The 16,016-nt window shown below is 39.2% G+C and overlaps 1 protein-coding gene across 7 annotated transcripts in view; it reads left to right on the forward strand.

The window, feature by feature from the left end:
• Positions 1-16,016, forward strand: part of TANC1 (tetratricopeptide repeat, ankyrin repeat and coiled-coil containing 1) — a 148,543-nt gene that overhangs the window by 110,979 nt on the left and 21,548 nt on the right. For all 7 annotated transcript variants that reach the window (XM_088146615.1, XM_088146620.1, XM_088146619.1 and 4 more), the window contains 5 exons: positions 417-1,024; positions 3,222-3,330; positions 5,775-5,897; positions 7,730-7,966; positions 9,336-9,521. In XM_088146615.1, the coding sequence (XP_088002741.1) occupies positions 417-1,024; positions 3,222-3,330; positions 5,775-5,897; positions 7,730-7,966; positions 9,336-9,521 (1,263 nt within the window). The remainder of the gene's footprint in view (positions 1-416; positions 1,025-3,221; positions 3,331-5,774; positions 5,898-7,729; positions 7,967-9,335; positions 9,522-16,016) is intronic.

Consider the following 16,016-nt stretch of genomic DNA (forward strand, 5'->3'; position numbering starts at 1 on the left):
CATTTGTGCAATCTAGAACAAATGTGTTGATGTGCTGGTTTTATGTGTGTAAGGAATCTATATTTGCTCCTGTGTTCAGCTATACAATTATCTATATAGGAATTTTGATAGGAAATGAATTAAGGTATTGTTAGGCCAAATAGTTACCTGTTAATTCAATAAATATACACTTGTGCTAGGGCTTCTTTCTGGTTCTCACTCAAACAACTTTCACCATCTTTAATTTAACATGGTTTTAAAATCAATTGATATAATAATGAAGTTTACAAAGTGCTATAAAGTCTGTCTGTCTTTCTTCCTCCCCCACCCCCTTCCTTCCTTCCTTCCTTCCTTCCTTCCTTCCTTCCTTCCTTCCTTCCTTCCTTCCTTCCTTCCTTCCTTCCTTCCTTCCTTCCTTCCTTCCTTCCTTCATGCAGGAAATAACCAGCTCGCATCCTTTCTTCACAATCTCCCTGGATGACTTTTCTGACAATAAAGAAATACAGTCTGATTTAAATGCGTATATTCAATACAGGATCAATGCCAGCCAGGACATCATAAACAATATTTCCCTCAATGGAAAAGTTGATGCCATGACTATTGGAAAAGTGAGCAACCACTTGATTGTGAGAAGCATGGGATCTTACCTCTATTTGAAATTGACACTAGATCTCTTCCAGAAGGGTCATCTAGTGATTAAAAGTGCAAGTTACAAAGTAGTTCCAGTATCTCTTTCTGAGCTTTATTTGCTTCAGTGCAATATGAAATTCATGACAAATTCGGCATTTGAAAGAGCTCTGCCAGTGCTGAATGTGGCTCTAGCCTCACTTCACCCAATGACAGATGACCAGATCTTCCAAGCAATTAATGCTGGCCAGATCCATGGTGAACAGGAGTGGGAAGAGTTCTCGCAGAGGATGGAGGCTCTTTCAGGCTTTCTGATAAAAAGACGTGACAAAACACGGATGTTCTGCCATCCTTCCTTCAGAGAGTGGCTTGTTTGGAGAGCAGATGGTGAAAATACTGACTTTTTATGTGAACCAAGGTAAAATATAATAGGTACTAATGGCTGTTGATAGTTCTTTTATTACAGTATGTAAGAGAAAAAATGATATTAACCATGTGCTTTCTAAAAGAAAAATGCTTTAAGAGCCATAATATTGTACACTTTAGGTTGGATGAGGCATACATGAATTTGAAAAATAAAAACTCAGGAGAAGCCTGCACATCCAAGAGTAGAGTGTACTACTTTTGTTAAGGATGAATGGTTAGGTTCTACATTTTAAAACTTAGTAACAGGAAGGATGACATTCTTATCTGCTATAATGCTAGTCAGTGTGACTGTCCAACACTAAAAATCCTTTACCAACATATCCTCTCATACTATCAGACAAGACTTTCTCAGGTTTGCAGAGATTATAGACACTTCAACAGACAGAATAGTATGGTAGAAGGGAACTCATTGGGGGAAGCTGTTAAGTTTTTGAATTTGGGGCATTGATGACTATTTCTTTTTCCGCCCCACTTGTCATTTGTGAATCCTGTAAATAAATTTGGGTATGGTCTGTGGTGGAATTATTGATGTCTACAGTGACATTCATATAATTTGGAAAAAAGTTCAGCTCTCTGAGATTTATGGACTTGTGCTGCTTGATGCTCTAAAATTAGAAGCGGTTCAAAATTTAATGAAGGAGAATGAATGAGCATGTTGGCTCCTGGAGAAATATACTTCATCAGGACTATTTTGCTAAGCAGATGTATCATTTGCATGCTGGTCCTGGTGCTGCTGCAGCAGTTACCATCCTCTTTCCTAGCTCAGAGCATTTCAGTATGCAAAATTGGGGATTTAGTGCTGAGCTTGGTGATCCTTGGAAGCTTTGTTAACTACACAACCATAGCACTGACTGAGGATTGAGCAGAGCTTCAGATGTGTTTTCATGCAACAAAAATTACACACAGTAAGGCATGTGTTTTTAAATATGCAGGCGTATTTTAAAAACAATGTGATGTGACTTGGAGGGAGATTATTTTTCAAAAGAAAATAACAAAAGTTCTGTTACACGTGTGAAAGTCTTTAAATATCAGTAAGGTAGCTTTCTTCTAGGTATCTTTGAGTTCAGCACAAAGAAGCATTTATCCCAATAACTTTGGTGAAAGGCAGAGATTGTACTAGGCCAGGGGTGGGCAACTTGCAACCCCAAGTCTGCAATAAGCCCAGAGTTATCTTCTTGTGGTCCAGGAAGCCTGTCTGATTGTGATTCCCAAAAACTGAAGACACAATTTCCTTCTGTTTTGGAGAACAAGGGAAAAAAGTACATAAGACCTTAGATAGGCACAGTTAACTTAGAAAGATTACTAAAATCTCTCACCCCCATCCCATTGTGCTGTATGTGTGAAATGGTCTCATCCATTTTGCAGCCCTCACCACCTCACAAAATGTTAAGTGTGTCCATTGCCACCAAAACGTTGCTTTCCCCAGTGCTATCACTGCAGTGACGTTATATAATTACATTGTATTACTTAATAATTCTTATTCATCTTGAAAAACTAATCTGGTTAGTCCTTCACTGGGAGGAAATTCTAAGGCTAGACTGAGAAATAGAAAAAAAAACACTGGATCTTCTATATTGTTTGAAGAATATAATATAGATACATCCATGAGGTCACCAAGAGTTGAGCTCAAATAGGAGACTTTATCTTTTTGTTGCTTTTATATCTCCTGGCTGCATAAAAATTTAATCCGTTGAAATACATTAGAAGTCAGCATTTTTTGAAGATCCAGTGTACGTTACCATAGTTAAATTGTTATATTTTTTATATGGATGGAGGGAAAGAAAATGTTTGTTTGTATATCTGCTTACTGTATGAAAATTGTGCCAGGAAGTGACAGTGCAGCTTTGCACAACTTTGTAAACCTTGTATTTGTCATAGCACCCACTCCCTTTTAATGAAATATGTTGTATATGATATACTTCATAGGACAAAAGTTTACCTCTAATGACTTACTTTGGTTAAAATGTATTACAAATAGCATACATTTTCTCCATAAAAAGAACTAGTATAGTTTCAGAATAATGTAGTAATAGTAGTTTTTGACCTTCTAAGTTTAATACATCTTGATATTTAAACTTTATGCAGACCAGAGAAAGAATGAAAATCTGTCAGTTAAGGGGACATATTCTGAGGGGACTGGTTAGGAACCTGTTTAAATTTGTCTCCATCCTTTTTATCATTGCACTTAGGAATGGACATGCTCTCCTTGCATTCCTGTTTTCACGTCAGGAAGGAAAACTTAACCGTCAGCAAACAATGGAACTCGGGCATCACATTCTTAAAGCTCATATTTTTAAGGTAAGATACACATTTTATTCTGCCATTTAATCTGTTTTTTGTCTTATTCTTCGTTAAATATTTCTGTCACAATACATTCATGTCCCTTGTTTCTTTTCTTCCATCCAGAGATGATAATAATATCAATAATAATAATAATAATAATAATAATAATATATTTTATTTGGAACAGCTTATATCCTGTGACAGTACCTTTAACACCATCAAACAACAACATCTGCCTATCCCAGGTCCTTGGGAAGGACACGATAGGTGGATAAAAATGCCAAATCCAATCTAAATATCTGGCTGACTATACGACCAACCATAATAATATGTTGTTACCTTGCTTCATATACAAAAACATGCCAGAACAGTTTACAAAACATAAAATACCAACTAAAAAGTAAAAAATGGGGAAAGAGAAACAAATACAAAAACAAAAGCCATTAATTGAACATTCAAATAGAGAAGGCCTGGTTTAAGATGGAGATCTTCAAGGGCATCTATAAGATGTAGTATTAGGTGCCCTGGAAATTTCAGTGATTTGAGCATTCCAGAATGGAGGCAAAAGAGAGAACGTCTGCCAACAGATGACCATAAGACAGTACTCTGTGGTTCTGGGCACGTGCATTAAGACCTCCCCTGATGATCTCAATGGTAGGATCAGGTTATAGCAACAAAGGTGCTATAGCTATCCTGATCTCAGGTTGTTCAAGGCTTTGAATCTAGCTCAGCATATAATTGGCAACCAGGGCAGTTTCTTCAACAGAGGTATAACATTGACACAGCCAGACACCCAACTGAGTTACCTGCATTCTAACCAAGCTCCCCTTTTCAAGTCAACTGCAAGGGTAGTCCCGTCAAATGTGCATTAAAATAATCTAAATGTAAATTTATCAGTGCCTAAATATTAATAGTTAAGCTGTTCCTGTCCAAGAAGAGTATAGCTGGAATACCAGCCAAAGTTAGCAATAGGTGTTTCTGGCTATTCATAGGCCTCCCATGTTCTTGATCACTCTAGGAATGCTCCCAAATCACATGCCTGTTCTGAGAGAATGAAATCCATTGAACAGGGAAACATCCCAATTCCAATACCCAGGAAATATCCATCAACAAAGTATCTGTCTTGTCAAGATTCAGTCTCAGTTTATTTATTTTTTATTTATGTATTTATATATCAAATTTGTCATTCATCTCGTTGAAACGACTCCATCCCATCACAGCATCCAGATGCTGGTTGCAGATCCAGTAACATCTGTAACCTCTGCTGACTCACATTGATGACACCCAGCTCCAAAATGCCTAATGATCATCTCCAGGGCTTTATATTGATGCTAAATGCCAATGGGATCAAAATCATGCCAGTAACTCAAAGTCCTGAGGTATAATCATCGAATACTACCCCTGTAGCTGCAGGGTTCATAGCCGTAAATTTCTCAAGACAGTATAAGAGGGTATCGTAGTGGACAATCTCAAAAAGCTCCAAAGTTGCACTTCCTTTCTCCTGGCTTATCTGACACGATGACAATAGTTGTACTGTATGCTTTTTAATTGTTTTAATTGTTTTTAACATTTGTATTGTTTGTATGGTTGTTTTATTTTTTGGTTTTTTTGTTATTGTTTGTTTTAATTGTAAGCTGCCCAGAATCACAACTGTGAGATTGGCAGCTTTATAAATTGGATGGATGGATGGATGGATGGATGGATGGATGGATGGATGGATGGATAATTTTTTCCCAAACCCAGGCTGAAACTCAAGTTGAAAAAGGTTGAGATAATTGGGGGCCTCTAGCAAAGCCTAGAGCTACACCCATAGCATTCTCTCAACCACTTTGTCCCAGAAAGGGATATTGGGACTAGGGCAACAGTTGGCAAAATCTCTGGATGCAGGGACAGACCACTCCAGTACAGAACCAGGTCTGTATTTGTTCAGGGACCTTTAAAATTGACTTTTTGTTCCAGAACTGCATCAATATCTGTGCAAGCGTGTATACAGTAGTTACACATCCATTTCCCTCCTGGGCAAGTAAAGACACATAGAGCCTCCACCCATCATATTCTTGCTTTCTTTATTTATGGGGCAGAAAGAAGAGACAGTAAAGCTTCTCTTTTCCTTTGAGCAAGGAGGGAGAGAGCCCCGCTGCCTGCTGCAATATTTGTGGGCAGCTGCAACCACGCAGTGGCACAAGGGACCTTCGTCAGTCAGCAGGGGCAACTTCCAAGGCCCTTAGGCTGCGAAGTGGCCACACTTACTTTAGAAAATTATGCAGATGAAATATATCTTTTATGCATAACAAGCAACTATGATAACCACCCTGAACTATGAGAATTTAGTCCATGAGGTTTTTTTTCTTTTTTTTTTAATATCAAGGAACATTGAAGCCTTCATTCTGTAATTTTTTTCCCCCTCCAATTCAGTTGTTTCAATTTTTGTTATCGTCGCTGTTTGTTGTGTCTTGCAGGGACTCAGTAGAAAAACCGGCATCTCTTCCAGTCATCTTCAAGCCCTGTGGATTGGCTATAGCACTGATAGTTTGTCAGCGGCACTTGCGTCTTTGAGAAATCTCTACACGCCGAACGTCAAGGTAAGAAATAAACTATTGGTTATGTTTCCAATTTGCATTATTCTGATTTTTTTTTAAAAAAGCAATTCCATGCAGTGAGGGGCTCTTTGAAAAAAGGCCTGGTAGGTTGTTATTTGGGGGAAAGCATCTTCTTTCTTAAAAAACAAAAAAAAACATGTTAGAAGTTGGAAATAATAGTAGGCTTAACTGTAATGGGAATTTGTTCCAGCGTGAAGAAACTCTCTGCTTGAACATTCTGTATGTTTTAGAATCATAAAGTTGGAAGGTGCCCTTTAGCCATTGCGCCCAACTCCTGCTCAGTTGAGGTTGTTTTTGAAAAGTGTGCAGATTCTGGGGAGATACTTGGCTATCTGCATTTGCTGCCCCTTGTCCATTTGCAGAATTAATTGAAAAAAATCCCCATCTCAGGAAAAAAAACTTCAGTGGAAGAAAGCTAGGTGAAGTTCTACAAATATTAAGGCTAGACAAGTTAAGGAGGCCAAATTTTCAAAATTCTCCAGCACACATATTTGTTAAGCAGCTCTCAAAACGAGATTTTAATGCCTTTTATAACTTGAGTAAATTGATTCTTCATTTACATCAATTTACATCAAAAAAGTCATCTGTACTGAACCAGCTGAAGTTAGTCCCAACTAATTGGGATTCCATTGAATATAATCATACTTCAGATTAATCACATTCAATTTCCTCATTACTGTCATTTGGCCTGATACACTAGCATTAGAGGACTAGAGATGATTCTGTGTATGCTTGTGTGTGTGTGTGTGTGTGTGTGTAGTCCTTATAATTTTAAGAATTAAAGTAATTGTTTAAAAGTGATCCATAGAATTCAGTGCAGCTGAACTTTATTAGTATTAAGGAACTTTAACCTGTGGGATTCTAAATTTGTGGTAATATGGCAGCAGTTATACTGAATGAATTGCCAATGTATTGCCATACTAATGTTTATTAGCTTACTCCAGAGCAATGTTTGAGTAGAAAAATCATACTGACTCAACTAGATTAAAGTGTGTGACTACAGCAGTCACAGATAAATATTACTTTAAGATATTATTAAAATGTATTGGGGGAGCATCATTCTGTCTGGTTCTGTTGTACATGAAATGCTATAATATGTATAGATTGTGTTAAACCTTATGCTGAGTACTCTAGGCACAAAAAAAAATCAGTTGCTGTAGATTATACAGTGTCATTTGGAAAGCAGATACTGTACTTGTAAAGTGAATAATTTCAGGCACAGCAGCCTATAATTATGACCCATAAGTGTAATAATGCAAACACATAGGGCTGTCTGCCCTTGTATAAACAGAAGACAGTTTACATAACCAGTCTTATTCCTTTGCTCATGCAAAATCCTGCCACCTGAGTTTGCATAATTCTTCCTTGTCCCTCTTGAGAGGGTTTTTGGAAAAAGCTTGGGAAGAAAAAAATAGGCCTTGCATAGTGTCCTCATCTTATAAACCAGGAGGAGGAACTCACACATTTTATTCCTCACAACAAGGAGATCACCGCTTTCCTTTTAAGTGACTTTTATCAAGTATCAAGGTGAAATGTCTACTTGAAGCTTTAGCTTATAGAAATTGGTTGGTACCTTCCTTACAGTTTTGATTGGTTTTGGCTGTCATTTTTATATATGCACTTTAATTGTATATGTTTTAATGTTTATTTAGTCTCAGACCATACATTAATGAACTACTAATATATATTTTATTAGTGGAATGCAGGAATGATCCTTCAGGTGCCCTGAATCAGTTTCATGCTTTAACACTCAGATAGAATACTTCAAAAATATTATCACAATGAGATGGTGACTTAATTTTTTTTAAACCTAGGTGAGTCGTCTGCTGATTCTAGGTGGTGCAAATATAAATTACAGGACAGAAGTCCTCAACAATGCCCCAATATTGTGTGTGCAGTCTCATCTTGGGCATGAAGAAATGGTCCTCCTCCTCCTAGAATTTGGGGCTTTGATTGATGGAGCATCTGAAAATGGGATGACTTCACTGTGCTGTGCAGCAGCTGCAGGCCATATGCACATAGTTTCACTTCTCAGCAAAAGAGGAGCAAAGGTAAGTTTCACGAGAGACTTTGCATGTTTGGAGTTGTAGCAGTGTTGTTGATGTAAGGCAGGCTGTGCTCCATCAGGACATGCACTCTGTCAAGCAAATGTGAAATTTCTGTACAAAGCAGTAACTATGGGGCTGATGTCCTTCTCAGGTTTATGCAAAATCGCTTGGAGAAAATTAAGTTAAAGGCCACTTTATGTGACTACACGTGGCCCTATACATGGCCTGATTACACATGGCTCTACTTTTCTAACACAAGTGTATTTTAGAGTTGGTGATAAGTATTTGTATTATTTCAGAATTATGTACCAAGAAATGGCTAAAATGGTATATAAGTAATTAAATAAATGGAAACATTAACAGAATCCTTGAGGGAGGGTAGATGCTTTGCAGAAGAAGAAAAAGAAGTGAAAGGAGGAAAGAGCTCAACTTAAAATATGTACTGTCACAGCTGTAAGATTATTAGAAGAAGCTTGTGCCTTCCAGGGATTTGAGAGGTAGAATACTGACATGTACTTACACATGCTACAAAATCAGCCTGATCCAGAGGCCTCTACGGAGGGAAAGAAGGGTCAGGCCGACAAGAGCAGCATCTTTTTCTATGTGCTTTGACATTGCAAGCATGCCCCAAAGGGATGGAGTTTACAGCATGACACCACAATGCTATTTTTGTCTATTTGGCAAAAGTGAGATCTTGAGCTTGCCATAGCTTTGATCTCATAACTTTTCTGCATGGTTCTTGTGGGTCAGGAGGAATGATTACAAATTAACCAGTTGCCTCTCTCACCGACGAAGTGTCATTTTATAGTGCTGTTATGATTGCTTTTTCTTCTGCTTTCTCTAAATTTCCTAAAGCATGAGAGTATAGTCAAGAAATTATATTATTGTTAATTTGCTTTGAGCTACCACATACCATTTCGCATTGTTGATACTATGAAAGAAACACTGACTAGTAAATAATTCTTGATACGCTGTCATGTTTGGTGACTGGTAAGTTGCCGAGAAATCCTGTGATAGGATTTTTGTCTTTTGTGTGTCCCTTGGCCAACCTTCTGTGGCTGAAAAGTACGCTAGAGAGCACTACAGTATTCAGTTTATAACTAACCTAGTTACTACATTGAAGCCATTTGGAAAAGGGGAAAAATCATATTGTTTGAAACATATTATCAGGCCTTCTAAGAATTCTAAAAAATGGTCTTATAATAAAATAAGAGTATAATAAAATAAGAGTTGTTCTGTAATTTGTGGAGCTGTCAAAAACACAGTCCTAAAGGCCTCAGGGACCTTCTCCTGGTGGGATGTACTCTTAGCTGGATTATTACCTTGATTATTATTTTTCTTGATAGTCTCTTTCCTTCTCCCTTTAAAATAGATTGATCACTTGGACAAAAAAGGACAGTGTGCTTTGGTTCATAGTGCTTTAAGAGGTCACTCTGATATTCTTGAATATCTGCTCAGCATGGATTGGCAGACTTCGCCTCACCAGCAGTGCTCCCTGACAAAGAAGCAGGCTCTTCAGCAGGCTCTGACTGCCTCTTCAAGTATGGGACATGGCCAGGTAACTTGTCCCCTCTCACCTTTCCATGGCCTGTTGTCACCCCTTCAAGTCTAGGAAACCAAAGTCATGCAGGCCAATATCACTTTTATTATAGACCTATTGTGACAGAAGCTTGCAAGTCTGAATGCACTCCCTCCCTCCCTTTATCTTTGTGAGAACTAGGGAGGGTCTTGTCTGAGAAACTTTCTCTAGTTACAGTTCTGGCCCAGACTCAGATTTCTTTTATCTGATTGTTGTCTTGATTGCAGCTCTTCTTCCTGTTCTGCAAGGTTATTTGTTCTGCCCATTACGTCTATTCATTGATTTAAAAAAGAGACAGCTTTTCTCCTTACAAAGAACCCTGCATATTGCATCTTCATATGAAATGTGCACAAAACATAGGTTAGCATACAGAATAGTTTGTACTGGGCTGACACTGAACCAGGCCTGCACCACTGCCGAACTTGGATGCTCGTGCATTTAGCATGTCCAGCAAAAGGATTCTTGACTGGTTCTTTTTCCTTTTTCCTTTTTAATCCTTCCCTTTGATTTTGGGCTTGGTTTCAGCCAGCTAGACAGCATGCTATAGTTCATAATTAAGGCCACATCATTGGCTAATTTGGGCTGCAAAAGCTCAGCTGATGCATCTGTAATTTTATGAAATTCATCTTGGCTTGTACACTTTAACCTCTGATGTTTTTATTACCACTTTTGAAAAAATGTGTTGAACTCTCTGCTGTGAATGGAGTAAAGGTGGATTACAGTGGGGCAAAAAAGTATTTAGTCAGCCACCAATTGTGCAAGTTCTCCCACTTAAAAAGATGAGAGAGGCCTGTAATTTTCATCATAGGTATACCTCAACTATGAGAGACAAAATGAGAAAAAAAATCCAGAAAATCACATTGTCTGATTTTTAAAGAATTTATTTGCAAATCATGGTAGAAAATAAGTATTTGGTCACCTACAAACAAGCAAGATGTCTGGCTCTCACAGACCTGTAACTACTTCTTTAAGAGGCTCCTCTGTCCTCCACTCGTTACCTGTAGTAATGGCCCCTGTTTGATCTTGTTATCAGTATAAAAGACACCTGTCCACAACCTCAAACAGTCACACTCCAAACTCCACTATGGCCAAGACCAAAGAGCTGTCGAAGGACACCAGAAACAAAATTGTAGACCTGCATCAGGCTGGGAAGACTGAATCTGCAATAGGCAAGCAGCTTGGTGTGAAGAAATCAACTGTGGGAGCAATAATTAGAAAATGGAAGACATACAAGACCACTGATAATCTCCCTCGATCTGGGGCTCCATGCAAGATCTCACCCCGTGGGGTCAAAATGATCACAAGAACGGTGAGCAAAAATCCCAGAACCACACGGGGGACCTAGTGAATGACCTGCAGAGAGCTGGGACCAAAGTAACAAAGGCTACCATCAGTAACACACTACGCCGCCAGGGACTCAAATCCTGCAGTGCCAGACGTGTCCCCCTGCTTAAGCCAGTACATGCCCGGGCCCGTCTGAAGTTTGCTAGAGAGCATTTGGATGATCCAGAAGAGGACTGGGAGAATGTCATATGGTCAGATGAAACCAAAGTAGAACGTTTTGGTCTAAACTCAACTCGTTGTGTTTGGAGGAGAGAGAATGCTGAGTTGCATCCAAAGAACACCATACCTATTGTGAAGCATGGGGGTGGAAACATCATGCTTTGGGGCTGTTTTTCTGCAAAGGGACCAGGACGACTGATCCGTGTAAAGGAAAGAATGAATGGGGCCATGTATCATGAGATTTTGAGTGAACACCTCCTTCCATCAGCAAGGGCATTGAAGATGAAACATGGCTGGGTCTTTCAGCATGACAATGATCCCAAACACACTGCCCGGGCAATGAAGGAGTGGCTTCGTAAGAAGCATTTCAAGGTCCTGGAGTGGCCTAGCCAGTCTCCAGATCTCAACCCCATGGAAAACCTTTGGAGGGAGTTGAAAGTCCATGTTGCCCAGCGACAGCCCCAAAACATCACTGCTCTAGAGGAGATCTGCATGGAGGAATGGGCCAAAATACCAGCAACAGTGTGTGAAAACCTTGTGAAGACTTACAGAAAACATTTGACCTCTGTCATTGCCAACAAAGGATATATAACAAAGTATTGAGATGAACTTTTGATATTGACCAAATACTTATTTTCCACATGATTTGCAAATAAATTCTTTCAAAATCAGACAATGTGATTTTCTGGATTTTTTCCCCCATTTTGTCTCTCATAGTTGAGGTATACCTATGATGAAAATTACAGGCCTCTCTCATCTTTTAAGTGGAAGAACTTGCACAATCGGTGGCTGACTAAATACTTTTTTGCCCCACTGTAGGTCTCCTGTGTAAATAGAAGATTCCTTTTGGTTTTAAAATAAAATCCAAAACAAAATCAAAACCTTGTACTTAAGCTTTCCATAATTGGAACAGAATATCCATATAGTTATTAGCAATAATCATTTGTGATTGAATTCATTCTGAAATAGTTTGCTTTTTACATTTTCCTTGATTATATGGTCCGCATTAGATCTAGTCGAGGTTTTTTAAAGTAATTAGCCACACAGAACTAGTAAAAACAAAAATTTGTTTATTTAACTTTTTCTTTTAAGTGAGGCAGAATTTGTATCCAAAATAATGTGTTAATACTTATAGATTTTTATATCTATATCTATATTTATATCATTCTTTAGGGTATCTCTGATTCACACCAGAGGTTATGAAGTTGAGCCCCATTTAGAACTTTATGAAAAGAGCTTACAAAATGTTTGGGGGAAGCCTCACCCCACCCCACCCCGCATGTCACAATCCTGCCAACCCCCTTCTGTTTCTTTTTGATCTCCATAGTTTTAGCATGTTCATCTTGGAGCTGATTGTTCTTTACTGGTTTTTTACTCTTTTCCTTCTTAATTGTTAAATTTTATTTAGTCCTCCTATCAGAGGCACCTAACATTCAGACTTCTGGCCCCAAAAACTCCATTTCAAAAAAGACAGCATTGTGGGAACAAACTTTCACCCTCTAATGCATATAAATGGCTTTTTTTTTTTTTTGATGAAAGGTCACAAAGCATAGGCAGGCATTTATTAAACTGGTTTGTTGCAGTCAGTTCTCTCATTTGTGAGCCAGGACACTTCTCAACAAGAAATTCCTTTGAGGTTCATGTCACATCCAAACTCTAACACAAATGTGGCCTCTTACCCAAATATCACAGTTCTTCCCTTCAATCAGGCACACATTTGCTGAGAGTGTACATGGGAGTTTATTACACACTGCGTGGGCAAGCAGGATATATGGATAAGGCCTTTCTGTGTCAGAGAACAAGGAATTTCAATTATCTTGACTTCTGCTGGGAATCTAACTGTGCTGATAGTCAGAAGTAAAACAAAATCCTGTTTTTTACTGTTGACTACTTCATTTGTCAGAAGGTGATAAAAAGCACAAGAGGATCTGCTATCCTGGACCTAACCCTCACCAAGAAGGAGGAATTGGTTGAAGAAACGAAGGTGACAGATGCCCTGGGGGAAATGATCATGTTATCTTTGAATTGTGATATCCAGAAGAAAAAGTACTGAGTCAGACCTGCATACTGATGAATAGCAGACTTTGATGAGCTCTGAGGGAGGAGAGATTAGTTTCATTGGCTTGAAATTCTGAAAGAGAAAAGTATCCAGGAAGGATGGGAAATCCTGTGAAACAGGATACTGAAGAAACAGTTGTAAATAATTTCTATAAGAAAGAAAATTGGGAGAAATCTAAAGAGGCCAGCATGGATTTATGCAGAACTCTCTAAAATATTGAAGAGAAAAAGGGACATGTACAGGAAATGGAAGGAGGAACACATAATCAAAGAAGAATACAAGGTGGTTCCAGAAACCTCTGGAACTATGGATTGCAAAAACTATGTCAGAAAGACTAAAGCTCAGAATAAGCAGAAACTTGTGATACCAAAAACAAGAAAGGGTTCTTTAGGTACATTAGAAACAAAAAAAAAAAAAGGAAGAAAATGCAGATCCATTGCAAGGAGAAAGTGGTGAACTGATCATGGTTAATGGTGAGAAGTCAAAACTCCTGTTTTGTGTTTCTCATCTCTCAGAAGGGAAATGGAGCCCTAGCTGGTCATTGTTCTGCCACTGGGGGAAGGAGCAGCAGCTTAGGATAGACAAGGACAGAGTGAGAGAGAACTAAGTTAATTTAAACAAATTCAAGTCTCCAAGGCCAGATGGATTACATCCAACATTGCTAAAGGAACTAGTGGAAATGATCAGAGAACCACTCTTGATAGTCTTTGAGAACTCCTGGGGGACTGGCAAAGTCCCAGAACACTGGAGAACAGCAAACGTCATATCCAACTTCAAAAAGAGGAAAACCCAAGAAACTGTAGATTTGCCAACTGAATATGTGTACCAAGCCAGGTCTTCAAGCAGCATGTTTGTGAGAATTTGGATAGGCATGGTAGTTAACAGGCACTACCATGTGTTAAAGAGATGGGGGTACCACTGTCTCCTGAGAAATCTGTATGCGGGCCAAGAAGCAACAGTTAGAACTGGTCATGGAACAACCGATTGGTTCAAAATAGGGAAAGGAGTACAACAAGGCTGTATATTGTCACCCTGCTTATTTAACATATATGCAGAGTACATCATGAGAAATGTCGGGTTGGAAGAATCACAAACTGGAATTAAGATTGCAGGGAGAAATATCAGCAACCTCAGATATGCAGATGGTACCACCCTAATGGCAGAAAGTGAAGAAGAACTAAAGAGCCTCTTGATGAGGGTGAAAGAGGAGAGTGCAAAAGCTGGCTTGAAACTCAACATTAAAAAAACTAAGATCATGGCATCTGGACCCATCAATTCCTGGCAAACAGAAGGGGTAGAAATGGAAGCAGTCACAGACTTTATTTATCTGGGCTCCAAGATCATTGCAGACAGAGACTGCAGCCATGAAATTAAAAGACGCTCCTTGGGAGGAAAGCTATGGCAAACCTGGACAGCATATTAAAAAGCAGAGACATCACCTTGCTGACAAAGATCCACATAATCAAAGCTATGGTTTTTCCAGTAGTAATGTACGGCTGTGAGAGTTGAGGCTGAGAAGGTTGAGCGCCAAAGAATTGATGCCTTTGAACTGTGGTGCTGGAGAAGACTCTTAGGAGTCCCTTGGACTGCTAGAAGGCCAAACCAGTCAATCCTAAAGGAAATCAACCCTGACTGCTCATTGGAAGGATTGATACTGAAGCTCAAGCACAGATACTTTGGCCACCTAATGCGAAAAGAGGACTCTTTGGAAAAGACCCTGATGCTGGGAAAGATTGAAGGCAAAAGGAGAAGGGGACGGCAAAGGATGAGATGGCTAGATAGCATCACCAAAGCAATGAACATGAAATTGAGCAAACTCTGGGAGGCAGTGAAGGACAGGAAGGCCTGGCATGATATGGTTCATGGGGTCACAAAGAGTCGGGCACGACTTAATGACTGAACAACAACAGCAACACCATGTGTTTGTTGCAAATAAAGTCTGCAGATGACCCAAAAGTAGGAGAAGCAGCTAATACTTTAGAAAAGATTGAAAAAGATCTAGACAGGTTTCAGTAGTAGCCAGAAATGTATAAGATGGAATTTAACTGGGAGAAATGTAAAGTTCTGCCTCTGGATAAGAAAAATGAAAGGCATAAGTAATGGGAGGAAGAAAGACCTGGTTTGGTGGCAGTACATATACAAAGAATCTGGGTGTCCTCACTGACCAGACATTACACGTGGGCCAGCAATACAGCACAGCTGCTAAAAAGGCAAATGCTACCTTAGGATGCATTAACAGAAGCATTTAGTCCAGATCACAGGAAGTAATTGTTACGTTCTATTCTGCCCTAGTCTGACCTCATTTGGACTAGTGTGTCCAGTTCTGGGCACCAACATTCATAAAGGATAGTGACAAGTTGGAGCAAGTTCAGAGAAAGGCTGCCAGAATGGTGAGGGGTCTGGAAACCTAGCTGTATGAAAATGGTTAAAGTATCTGGACACGCTTAGCTACAAAAGCCATAATAGTCTTCAGAAATTTAAGGACCGTCACATAGAAGAGGGAATGCACTTATTCCCAGAGGTCAGGGCATTGCCACATAAAAGACTGTGTGCCTAGTTGTGGGGTATCCATGGAGGTAAATAATTCTGTAAGTGCTCAGAAGTTCTGAACAGAGCTCTGCACAAGCTATAACTCATGAGTGTGAATTCACAGAAGACCACTGAAGAACTACAATTTTTTGCTCTTTGTGTTTCCTCTCAGAGCCCAAGGCAATGTACGTAATACCGTTCCTCCAGTTGGTATGATAGAGGCTAGTAATTGTGTTACAATATCCAGCTGTAGGCCAGCCTGTCTTTTCAGAAGGGACAAGTCTCCTCCCCTTCTAATCCAGAAGTATGGGAAAAGGAAAACAGGCAATTTTTATGAATGAATGTATTAGGTTGCTTATAGGGCTTATGGGCCATTCCAGTCA

The sequence above is a fragment of the Python bivittatus genome, unplaced genomic scaffold (genome assembly GCF_059951505.1).
Source record: "Python bivittatus isolate LINGU-HERP-01145 unplaced genomic scaffold, Pbiv_v1 ctg000480_np1212, whole genome shotgun sequence".
Lineage (NCBI taxonomy): Eukaryota > Metazoa > Chordata > Lepidosauria > Squamata > Pythonidae > Python > Python bivittatus.